The following is an 11,372-nucleotide window of genomic DNA, read 5'->3' as shown; positions in this document are numbered from 1 at the left end:
CGAGCCGGCCTCCGCTACCATCGGCTGCACTTCTCTGCGCCAAGCCGGTTTCCGACCCCTCCACTGCACGATGCCACGCCGGCCAGATGCAGCCGTCTCCCACGCCCTCGGCTAGTCAAGCGAGGCCGCCATGCCTTCGGTGACCGCAAACACGGTCACCACCACCGTGGCCGCTGCTGCCAAACACCCAGCCACCTCGCCGTCGTCATCCTCACCTCGCACCCAACTCCTTCCTCGCCGCCGACGTTGCCACCGCCTCCAGAGTCGCAGCTGCCGTCACCGCTGCCACCGACGCCAACCACCGCCTCCGCAAACTGCCGCCGCGCCGTCGCCCTCCACCACCGAGCAGCTAGCTGCCCGACGCCATCACACCGCGGTTGTCGTCGCCAACTGCTGCCGGCGTCCAGAGAGACCGCCATCACCAACTGCCGCCGGCCAATTGCCGCCACCATCGTCGCCACACCGCTGCCGCCGTCGCCAACTGCCGCCACCCTCCAGATCCGGTCGAGAGGCGCGGATCTGGGGGGCACCGCCGCCGCCGCCAGGCACTGCGCCGTCGCAGCCACGGGACCACCGCTGCCGCCTCCGCGCCCTCGGCCAGCTCCGTCCCCGCCGCCTTCAGCCACCGCCGCCCCAGCGCCGCGCGCCCCCGCCGCCTCGCTGCTGGGGTCAGAGCTCGGCCTCCCACGCCGGATCCGGACAGGAGGGGGCCGAATCCGGCCACCCCGCCGCCTCCACGCGCATCACCGCCGCCGGCGGCCTATCCCCCCGCACCAGATCCGCGCAGGAGAGCGTGGGAGCCAGCACCGCCGCCTCGTCATCGTCGTCGGCCCGGTTGCCCACCTCTTCAACCGTCGTCGGCGCCGCCACCTCGCCGACACCATGCGCCACCGTTGATCTCGACATCGCAGCCGCCGAAGTCGCCGCCCCGGAGCTAGGTCGGAGTCGTGGGCTCCAAACGCCGCGACCTTGGGGGGGGAGAAGGCCACGCCGCCGCCGTCCTTGCGGCCGCGCGGTTTCCGGCGGCCCGCTCGGGCGGCGGCGAGGTGGAAGGAGGGCAGTGGGGGTGGTGTGGCGGCGGCGGCTGGGTCGCCTCCCGTGTCGCCCCTGCCCTAGGAGCGACGCGGGGGCAATGGTGTTACAGCATCGACGCACTAAATCCAGAATGAATCGGTGTGAAAGTTTTGCGGGTGTATAAAATTTCCATGTTCCAAGCAAGCCCTTAGATGGGCTGAATTTACGTGGATGAGCTAATTAGGTCCAGGACATTAAATGGGTTGATTACGTCACCCCATAAAAATATGCCGATTCCGAATTGGCATATTAATGGGCTAATTACGTACGTCGACCTCACTAATCTTGGTAACTCCGACTCCGAATCGGCTTTAGTGTTCAGTTACACGACACAATCGGAATCGGCGTCCGAAATTGGACGTGGCCTGCCTGCAGTGGCCACGGGTATAAAGGCACACTCCGGCGCGCGGCACCAGTGCAAGCAAGAAGCGAAGAACATTTAAGAAAAACACGCCAAGACAAAAAAAAGAAATTTCGATAGTGAGACGAAGCAAAGCAAGGCGATTCTCATTCATGGGGGCCGTCCTCGGCACCGGGAGGGTGGGGACTCTGACTCGGGTGGCGCTGACGATCGTCGTCTTCCTGCTGCTGTTGCCGTCGCACGCCCTCGCCGCGGCCGTCGCGAAGGACACCTCCGCCACACTGGTCGAGACGCTGCCGCTGCCCACGACGCTGGTCGGCCCAGAGAGCGTCGCGTTCGACAAGTTCGGCGATGGCCCCTACAGCGGCGTCTCCGACGGCCGCATCCTCCGCTGGGACGGCGCCGACAAAGGCTGGACGACGTACTCCCACGCCCCGGGGTACAACGTCGCCAAGTGCATGGCTCCCAAGCTCCATCCCGCGGAGCTCACCGAGAGCAAGTGCGGCCGGCCGCTCGGCCTCCGGTTCCACAACACCTCCGGTAACCTCTACATCGCCGACGCGTACAAGGGCCTCATGCGTGTCGGCCCGCGCGGCGGGGAGGCAACGGTGCTCGCCACGGAGGCCGACGGCGTGCCGTTCAAGTTCACCAACGGCGTCGACGTCAACCAGGTCACCGGCGAGGTCTACTTCACCGACAGCAGCACGCGCTTCCAGCGATCCCAGCACGAGATGGTCACGGCCACCGGCGACTCCACGGGCCGCCTGATGAAGTACGACCCGACGACGGGCTACCTCGACGTGCTCCAGTCCGGAATGACGTACCCGAACGGCCTCGCCATTAGCGCCGATCGGAGTCACCTCGTGGTGGCGCTGACGGGGCCGTGCAAGCTGGTGAGGCACTGGATCGAGGGCCCCAAGGCCGGTACGTCGGAGCCGTTCGCCGAGCTGCCGGGCTACCCGGACAACGTGAGGCCCGATGGGAAGGGAGGCTACTGGGTGGCGCTGCACCGCGAGAAGACCGAGACGCCGTATGGCTCGGACACCCACCTCCTCGCCGTAAGGATCGGTCGCAAGGGGAAGATCTTGCAGGAGTTGAGGGGGCCGAAGAACGTCAGGCCAACGGAGGTGATTGAGAGAGGCGGCGGCAAGCTTTATTTGGGTTCGGTGGAATTGGGTCATGTGGCTGTTGTTAAAGCTACTTAGGCTGTGTTTGATAATTGGGGTTGGGAACCCAACTCCATCGCACGGAAAACGAAGCGGTCCATTAGCGTGTGATTAATTAAGTATTAGTTAATTTTTTTTCAAAAATAGATTAATTTGTTTTTTTAAAGCAACTTTCGTATAGAAACTTTTTGCAAAAAAACACACCATTTAGCAGTTTGAAAAGCGTGCACGCGGAAAACGAGGGAAAGGGGTTGGGAAACTTGTGGAAAGAACACAGCCTTAATTACTTTATTATGGTTACTTTTGTTCAGAGCTGCTTGTTTAGTATTACATGCAAGCATTTATTTTCGGTTGGACTACCAGTGTAATACTCCTTGGAATATATGCTCTATATATTTTTAAACGTTCTTATGATCCATAATTATTTTTCATATACGATCTAAATAATTAAATTAAACGTTCAAATATAGTACGGAGTAAGTATATACTTAGGCCCATATTTCGGGTATTGTGCAAATTTTACGTCGACTAAAATTAGGCCCACGTTGAGTTGTAGCTGTTCCAACATTTGGGCCGTAAACAATTTCGCTAGGTCTTTTGAAGGGCCTGACATTTGGCCCACGTACAAACTTTTATCTGGGCACTGGCTTCTTCCCTCGACCGCAACGGTGCCGGCTGGGCGCGGCGGTGGGCTGGGCGAGGGGCTCTCCGGCGGAGAAAAGAGCGGCCGACGCGGCGACGGCGAGGCGTCACGGTAGCGGCTGGGTGGCGGGGGAGGATCTTGGGCGGAGAGAAGAGCAGCCGCCGCGGAGAGGGCGAATCCCCCTCCAGCTCATTCCGTCGACGGGTGGTGTCTCCTTCCCCCGTTTTTTTTCTCTTTTGCATCCCTTCGTTTTGCTCGTCTCTTTTCTTATAAGGAAGCAGAATGTTTATCTCGTCGCTTAGGTCATTTGGTTCAGTTCCTATATATGGTTGTCCTTGCGTAAGAAAATAGTAACAGGGAGAGTCAATGATTATACTGGAATCGACTGGTTTAGGGATGTGGAAATTTGGGAGTTTTCTTCGATTGCTGCTGTACTGATTAATCGCAATGCGACTTGCAGAAAATTTAATGCGCCATAGTTTTGGTCTCAATATATAAGTATATAACCAGCGCAGTATATGCGAATTTGAGGGTTTTGTGTTCACTCGCCTCCAAACAGGCATCGTAGTTTACAAAAATGGAAAACCAACTACTAAAATCAAAATCAGGCATCATGTCATGCATTATTGACATGGCGCATGATTCATGTATTCATGGTTGTTCAGTTGAGTTCGCCAGGGAGGGACTGTACTCCATAAGCTGTGCAATGTGGGCTGCTACTGGCTTGCGTTGAATGGGGCTAGTTGCTACAAAAGATAACTCAATTTTCAGGTGTCAAAATAAACCACAGATTTTAAGAAAACAATTGATGCCAAAACTAGTACACGTGCTAGAGCCTGGCACAGGAACTGCAATCTATATATTACCAGTTATGCATTGTTCACCCCAAGAGATGATAATGGGACAAATCATCATTAGAAAAGCAGGCAAACATATTACAATGCAGTACTAATGAGGTTGGCCGTGTACATCCGGTTGGATGTAGAGGTCGGGTTTATTCCATTTTCTAAAAAGAAACTAATGAGGTACAATTACAATAGTATTTTCTCATCTCAGAGGCAAATCGTGTTCTTTCTAGAAAGGCCATGTGCACATTCACTTTTTTCTTTTTACCACATGTTAGTAATATGCATGGCCTTCGGACTCCAATGCCATCATTTTCTGTTTATTTCTTTTACCATGGCCACAACATGCATCAACTAAAAATTTACGGCATTTGGATTGCAATGCACAATAGACTAAATCACTGTAACTGTAAATGAGAAATCATCTCATACAATTACTTTTAGTTGTTGATTCCTTGCAACCATTGACGACCCATCAGTTCTTTTGCTCTGTCCACTAGAGCAAAGAGAGGTGTGCCGCATTCCATAAAGCCTACATCACCCAAGAAAACCATGTAGTTCTCAACCTTTGAGGGCGTTTCTTCTACAATTGACAGTGCGTCCATCATCCGGAATTCATTGAAACAATTGGCATAGTGAGAATTGCACTCCATCATGTATATGGATTGCTCAAGTATCACCCTCCGGATCCCAGGGCAGTGAGCACTTGGTTTCATGTTTGCATTCAGTGCATCCACTAGCCTCTTCACAAATCTTTGCCTAATATGTCCGTGATCTAGCTCTTGGGCAAATTCTTCAGGATTGACTTTGCATATCTGTGAACTAAGGCCAATGAGAATCTCTAGTTCTGCCCCTTCAGCATTCATTATTCTTTCCAACACCTGTAGTGGATAATGTAGCATGATTGGTAACAACATAATTCAGCAAAACACGGTATATTATACTCTATTTTACTAGTAATAAATGACCCAGTTTGAAAAAAATGCAGGTGGAATTCCCTCCTCTAACATAAAATAATTTATGCAAAAAAGCATACCACACTATCCACCTCAAATATTGCATCTGTAGCATTAAGTAGCAGGGCTCACCTCTCGTAAGGTGTGAGATAGTTCTTTTAGGTCTAATTCTGTGAGCTTAGCTTGGGCATGCTGGCACATACTACGTAACAGGCTTGGCGCCACATATATGTACTTTTCATCTTGGATCAGGATCATATTTTTGAGTTTAGTAATGAACTCTGGTTCCTTCAACATAACTAAGCAGTTGTGCACATTATCCATTGCTAGCATTGCTAGTGCTTGCCCGGCGACCTTTGGTAGCAAGAAATCAACATCTGTGTTGGAGGTTCTATGTAAGTCGAGGAATGCCTTCATCAGTCTGGTTATGAGCACCTTCATGTTCCCAATCTCCTGCCTTGTGTTACCATCAATGGAAATGTTTCTGAGGATTCCTACTGCAAGCTTTTTTAATTCTTGGTCTCTGATGTTGTCTCCCAAGATATCTGCGAGGTTTCTTAACAAGAAGGGATGCTTCGATATCTTGTACCGCAGTGCTTTGCCGATTTCCCCTTCAATGCTTGTCAGCCTCTGCAACACCTTCAGTGATGACTTCACTAGGACCATTTGCTGTGCTTCACTGTTCATTGTGTCACTTCTGAAGCTTGTAAATCCTATGATCTTCGGAATGAGGTCAGTTACTCTATCAATTTCCACACAGTTATTTTGATCACAACTAGCAAGCTTGTCAACAATCAACATGCCAAGTGCAGGAAGTTGATCATGGTATGTCAATGGATGCTCCTTGGGAACTGTCCAGTACTCTGAAATCTTCTGCAAGCTTCTGATTATGCAGTTCTGTTCATGGATGTGGGCTGATCGAGTTTGTGTCTCCGGCAGGTTATCAGTGCCTTGAAGTGTCTCTTGTTGTCTTTGCTTTGGGGGATCATCTGCATTCCTAATTGCATTCGGTCTTTCCTCTTGGCTATTTGCTGTGCTGAGAATGGGATCCTGCCTCTCCTCTTGTTCATCGTCTACCTGCAGAAGTGGATTTCCCTTTTTAAGTTTGCCATCGGTGTCCAGAAGGGCAGACACAAGCTGCATTGCCCTAGGAACAGCGATAACTTGGAGGTCCTTCGCAAGCTCAGCAGTTACTTTCGCGGCATATAATCTGACCATCATATAATTTGGGCTAGTCCAGCCCAACATACTTATTATCCTAGCCATGGTCTTTGTAGAAGTGATGAGCTTTTCAAGGAGCCGCGCCCTTGTCGTCTCCTTCTCCAGAAGGCTATGCATCAGTTGAATCCCATAGAGATGATTCTTGGGAGAGTCTGAGTTCAGGGAATCCATGGCAAAGTTGCCCAGGCTGGTTTTCTTCGGAGCAAACACAGCCTTTTCCATGCATTTCTCCAAGGCATATGCATAATACAGATTGACATATTCCACTCCCAGCTGACCTCTGAATCCAGCACGCCGGATGAGGGATCTCCGGGGGATGAATGAGAAGATCTCGAGGGTGCATGCCACGGTGTAGAGTATTCCTTGGGCCGTCACCATCGCATAGAAGACAATGAGAGATGGTACCAGGTTAGTCTCTTCGTCTTCTTTGTTGTTCTTATGTAGTGCCATAAGGTGTGACAGTGCGAGGCCTGCGAACACAACACGCAAGACTGCTGCTGGTATCTGCAAGTTGCCCGACGACACCATCACAGCAACAATGACTAGCATCCCGATTATCATGAACCGAAAGAAGCCATCAGTAGTCAGTACTACCATCACTAGCGCAGCAAGCATGCAAATGTTCTGAATAGATCGACGCCAAGACACTAGTTTTCTGCCCCAAGCACTATCTAACAATTTGATGATTCTTGGGAACTTTAGCCTGCTGATTGTCACCACGAGGACGGATACCAGCAATAGTAGAAATACTATCCATTTGGCAACTACTGTGGACCTAGTTGGAGCGAAGCCACCCGTTCTTGTGGTTATCGATCCGTTTCCTGTAATGTTCCTGACAAAGTCCCTTGAATGGTCATGCTGCATGGCTGGAGTCATCAACAGTATCGCAGCTAAGGGGCTCCATAGTGATATGGCACGGCGTAACGGGTTGCGTAGTGATGGCTGAAACTTTGGAGTCATACTCTTGCCAAGTATAAGCAGAATTATCATAGCATAAAGCACTACAGCTGCCATAACATTCTTATGGGGAAGGGGAATCAACAGCTTCCAAACATCCAGAATGCAGACGATGGCGATCAGCCAGTTCCAGTCAAGAGGTCTGAAAGCACCTTTGGTTCGGAAGAACAATTGGTAATCGGACCTGTTGTTGCTGCCACTAAACATCCTGAAGTATATAGGATGTGTAAGTAAACATTAAGATAAATTTTATAGTCCTTGAGAAGCATTGAGAGAAATTTTTATACCTCCTAGCATTGAAGGAACTGAGAGATACTAAATTTTACGTTAAAAAATGTGATACCTCCCGATATCTCCTCAAGAACTGTAAAATCATTCAAACAATAAAGAATGTGCAAGGCAGAGTTCCTTTTAGATTATTTGTGAATGAAAAATAATGGATTACCATTTCTTAACTTAATGGATTATCAATTTGCTTATAGGAAAGATTAAGTCTTACTATACGTTAAAAACCTAATAAATAGCTTATAAAAAGATATAAATGTTCTAATCAATATATAAAAAGTGTTTTTTTTGAGAAATAGTATTTTTAGAAGTATGGAGCAAATGAAATCATATATAGTAATCCAGAAACTTATGGCGATGCATATTGTCTGTTGTGACGGCAGAGGAGCCGCCTCCAGCTGATCGGCGATCGCCATGTATTCCCAATCGATTGCAAAAGGGTATGCAGACTAGTGATTGGCCGATTGCAGTGACCTGAGAAACACTCCAACTTTAAATCCCCATAAGAGCGAATTCAGATTGAGTTGTTTGAGGGACTAAGTTCCCGATTTAAAAGGATACATGTATCATGTTAGATGTATAGGCCGGGTAAAAATACTATTCTCTAAAAAAAGAAAAAAAATCCCCAATCCATTGGAAATCAACACAATGGAAACAGAACAAATAGGCCCTAACCTGGCGGATTCTAGGAAGATTATGGCTGTCGCGAACCAAAAATCGTTGTACGAGCCGAGTGCCGTCAGGGACGTCGGGTATCCGCCGAGCAGGACGACGGTAGCCCAGGTGAAGGCCAGCGTGCCGAGCGCGTTGCCCACCCTCTCGACCAGCGCCACCAAGCTAACGAAGCCATTCAGCCACTTCTCCGGCGCGGCTGCCTTCTTGCCTTGCTGTTGCTGCCCGCCGCAGGGCTTGGCTGCTGCTACCTGCACCCGGTGCTCTCCTCCGCCGCCGACGGTGACGGTGTCCGCCATCAGCTCCCGTTTCTTCTATCCTTGTTGCTAGCTAGCTGCTCAAATGCAGATGTTGGTTACTTGGTTTCACCTTTTTTAACCGCTAGTTTATAAGTGAGCACTGTTGTTTGTCCATTTTGTCATCGCGTGTCGCGGCTCGCGGCTCGCTTGGGTCAAAGGTCTTTGAGAAGGATTGGTAAGTCTTCCGTCATCCAAAGGAGGCGAGTAGGCGACAACGGGTTGGGCCCACGATGCTATAGACGTCTTGGACGGCAAGACGAGGAGCGCGATATGGGCCTTACGTGATATAGCGGACCTGTAGGCGATGGCACCTGGCAAACGAGCCTGGAATTTTTTTTATTTTTACATTTTTTTTATTAAAATATTTACGAAAATACTTTTTTTTCTAGAAAATTTACAATCTAGTCGTCTCTTGCTCTGGATCCAGAGGGCGATAAGGGACCTAAATGCAATTTTTTTATTTGTGTTTAAACCCTTTCCACCGTTTTTAATTGCTTAAAAACTAATAATACGTATTCGATACTCTAAATGATTTTAAATGGAAAAGTGATAAACTACAAAGTTATAGATCTCATCGAGATCTACAACTTTTATATAAAGTTTATCTCCATCCGATGTCGTTTGAGATGTAGATCTGAGATTTTTTAAAATAGGTTTTTTATTTTATAATGAATATTTGGATATCTAAAACATCTTAAATGAAAAAATGTTAACTACAAAGTTGTAGATCTCCTTGAGCTCTACAATTTTGATATAAATTTTTATTTCATCTGACTTTATATAATATAATTTTAAATTATAAAATCATAGAGCAAACAAGCTGTGCTGGAAAATTTGCATTTAGGTCCCTTATCGCCCTTTGGAAGGGCGATTTTTAAAAATCGCCCTCCTAGAGGGTGAGAGGCAATTAGATTTGTAAATTTTTGAAACAAAAAATTATGTTTGTAAATATTTTAATAAAAAATGTAAAAAAATCGCTGCGGGTAGTAGCATAGCCAGTGGGGAATGCGTTCACTATAGGTCCCTCAACGGCGCGTCTAAATTTCGTTCCTGAATCACAATATCAGATTTGACACGTCTCTCGCAACTCCCAAAACCAGTACAAATAATGTCTTAAGACGGTTTGGATGGTGTTTTAGCTGGTGTTGATGTGGCACTTATAATATAAAAAAATTGATGGGACCCACATGTTAGTGAGTGTCTGGTTACAAATAAAAAATTGTAGTGGGTCCCCACCTTATTTTCTTTATTTCTCTTTTCTCTTTTCTTGCTTCTTCTCCTTCCCTGCATCTGATAGCTAGGTGGCAGGGAGAAGGTGAGCGTGGCGCCTTTAGCGACGACGACTGGCGGAGACAAGGCGAGCACGGCGCACGCATCGATGCAGGCGTGCTCGAATGTCTAGCCCGGCTAGACAACAATTAGGGGTAGAGGAACTCCACTAACACGATGACGAGGACATTGGCAACTTGGAGGGCAACGTCGGTGGCGAGGATGGGCACCACCATGTGCAGCCTCTTGTAGCATCCCTACCCCCACTGTAGCCACTGCGGAGGCTGGCGTGGTGATCTCCGTGCGAGTGTCATGGCCCAGTGGGAGAGCGTGTGGGGAGAGAAAGAGGAGTAGCTCCAGGAGCAAGCCGTCGGGGGCACCCTTGATCTCCCTAAACTCTGCCGCGCCACAAGTGCAGCTCAACATTTGGTCTTAGAGCGCACTCCTCGCGGGCCTACTCCCAGATGGCAGTGCTCCCGACGACGCAGGGGACGAGACCGCCCGAGCCGACGAGATCTATGCATGGGAGGACATCGCCGCCTCGAGCTCCAGTAGCGGTAGGAGGTACGATTGCCAACATAGGGTTATGTGCGTGGCGTCCGCTACGAGGCGGAGTAGGTGCGGCACGCGAGGACGAGATCGCCATGGAGGAACTAACTCGACGGCAGAGGCCTTTACTCCACCCCCATCCTCTCCCTAACTTGATGGCGAGGCGCTATCCTCCCACCCTTCCTCCATTGGCGAGGCCTTCTACTCCCTTGCAACGGTGCCCCACCCTCTTCGCTTGCCATTTCGTTCTCGTTGGCGTCACGTGGGGATTTGGGAGCATCTCGGCGTCGGTGACTAACTCCAACGATGCCACCACCTCTCCCCTCAAGCTCGGCGGTGCCGCTGATGCATCCGACCTAGGCTACCTCCCCTACCTCGGCTGCAGCTGTGGCCTAGAGCAGATAAGGGAAAATCGGTTGGCTGGGCCACTGGAGGCATCGTTCGATCCCCATCCCTCCTTTGCCGTCGCTGTTAACACCCTCCTCCACGTATCGCCGGTCACCGTCGCCCGTGACCTGTGGCCTTGCTCGCCACATGTAGTGCCTGCTCCCACACCGATGCTGCCAAGAAAAGGAGAGAGGGAGCCACCAATTTTTTTTTAATTTATACTGAATTGTCCTAACATGTGGATCCCATTCTGACTCAGCCGCCACATCAGCCGAAACCAGGCACTATACTACCTTGGGACCTCAAGTACATTGCTTTTGTAAATTGAGGGACACGTTATACCTAGTATTACGGTTTAGGGACGGATTTAATTTGAACTCAACGATAAATCAAGAAACCTAAAGTGAACTTATTCCTAGCTAGTGGCACCGCACCGGAGTGGACGAGAGTGTGAGTACGAGCTCCGACGGTGAGCAGGACCAGCTCGGTGTAGAAAGTTCCGACCTGCTTGGCCACCTCCCTTCCAAAGACCAGGCATGAGCCATCCTTACCTTTTCTCTTCCCATTCCTTCTCTCACGCTGGAAGGCAGGAAGTCGCACTGAGATGGTGCACGATAGACTGTGATCAGGGTTGTAGCCTGATAGACCGTGATCAAGGTTGTAGCCTGTAGAGCTTGCAAGTGTAAGT

General features: G+C 49.8%; 2 protein-coding genes and 1 long non-coding RNA gene across 4 annotated transcripts; 2 read left to right on the top strand and 1 right to left on the bottom strand.

Annotated features, from left to right (window-relative positions):
- Nucleotides 1-1,361: 1,361 nt before the first annotated feature.
- LOC4343513 (protein STRICTOSIDINE SYNTHASE-LIKE 10) lies at nt 1,362-2,640 on the top strand. The gene has a single exon (XM_015790531.3). It carries the CDS (start codon nt 1,588-1,590, stop codon nt 2,638-2,640), a length of 1,053 nt encoding a protein of 350 aa, XP_015646017.1. The 5' UTR covers nt 1,362-1,587.
- A 625-nt stretch (nt 2,641-3,265) lies between these two features.
- LOC136357513 (uncharacterized) lies at nt 3,266-5,971 on the top strand. The gene is made up of 2 exons (XR_010742841.1): nt 3,266-5,777; nt 5,858-5,971. It is a non-coding gene; the product is annotated as an uncharacterized lncRNA (long non-coding RNA).
- On the bottom strand, nt 4,138-8,591 carry LOC4343512 (uncharacterized). 2 transcript variants are annotated; one of them, XM_015789178.3, is made up of 3 exons: nt 8,184-8,591; nt 5,178-7,431; nt 4,138-4,970 (listed from the first exon to the last, which is right to left on the bottom strand). In XM_015789178.3, the coding sequence occupies exons 1-3, from the start codon at nt 8,477-8,479 to the stop codon at nt 4,530-4,532; spliced, it is 2,991 nt and encodes a 996-aa protein (XP_015644664.1). In that variant the 5' UTR covers nt 8,480-8,591; the 3' UTR covers nt 4,138-4,529. The 2 variants fall into 2 exon arrangements, with proteins under 2 accessions (XP_015644664.1, XP_015644665.1); XM_015789179.3 differs by lacking the exon at nt 8,184-8,591 and adding an exon at nt 7,511-7,653.
- Nucleotides 8,592-11,372: the final 2,781 nt, after the last annotated feature.

This window comes from Oryza sativa, chromosome 7 (genome assembly GCF_034140825.1).
Source record: "Oryza sativa Japonica Group chromosome 7, ASM3414082v1".
Taxonomy (NCBI): Eukaryota; Viridiplantae; Streptophyta; class Magnoliopsida; order Poales; family Poaceae; genus Oryza; species Oryza sativa.
This window is presented reverse-complemented; position numbering and strand designations above follow the sequence as displayed.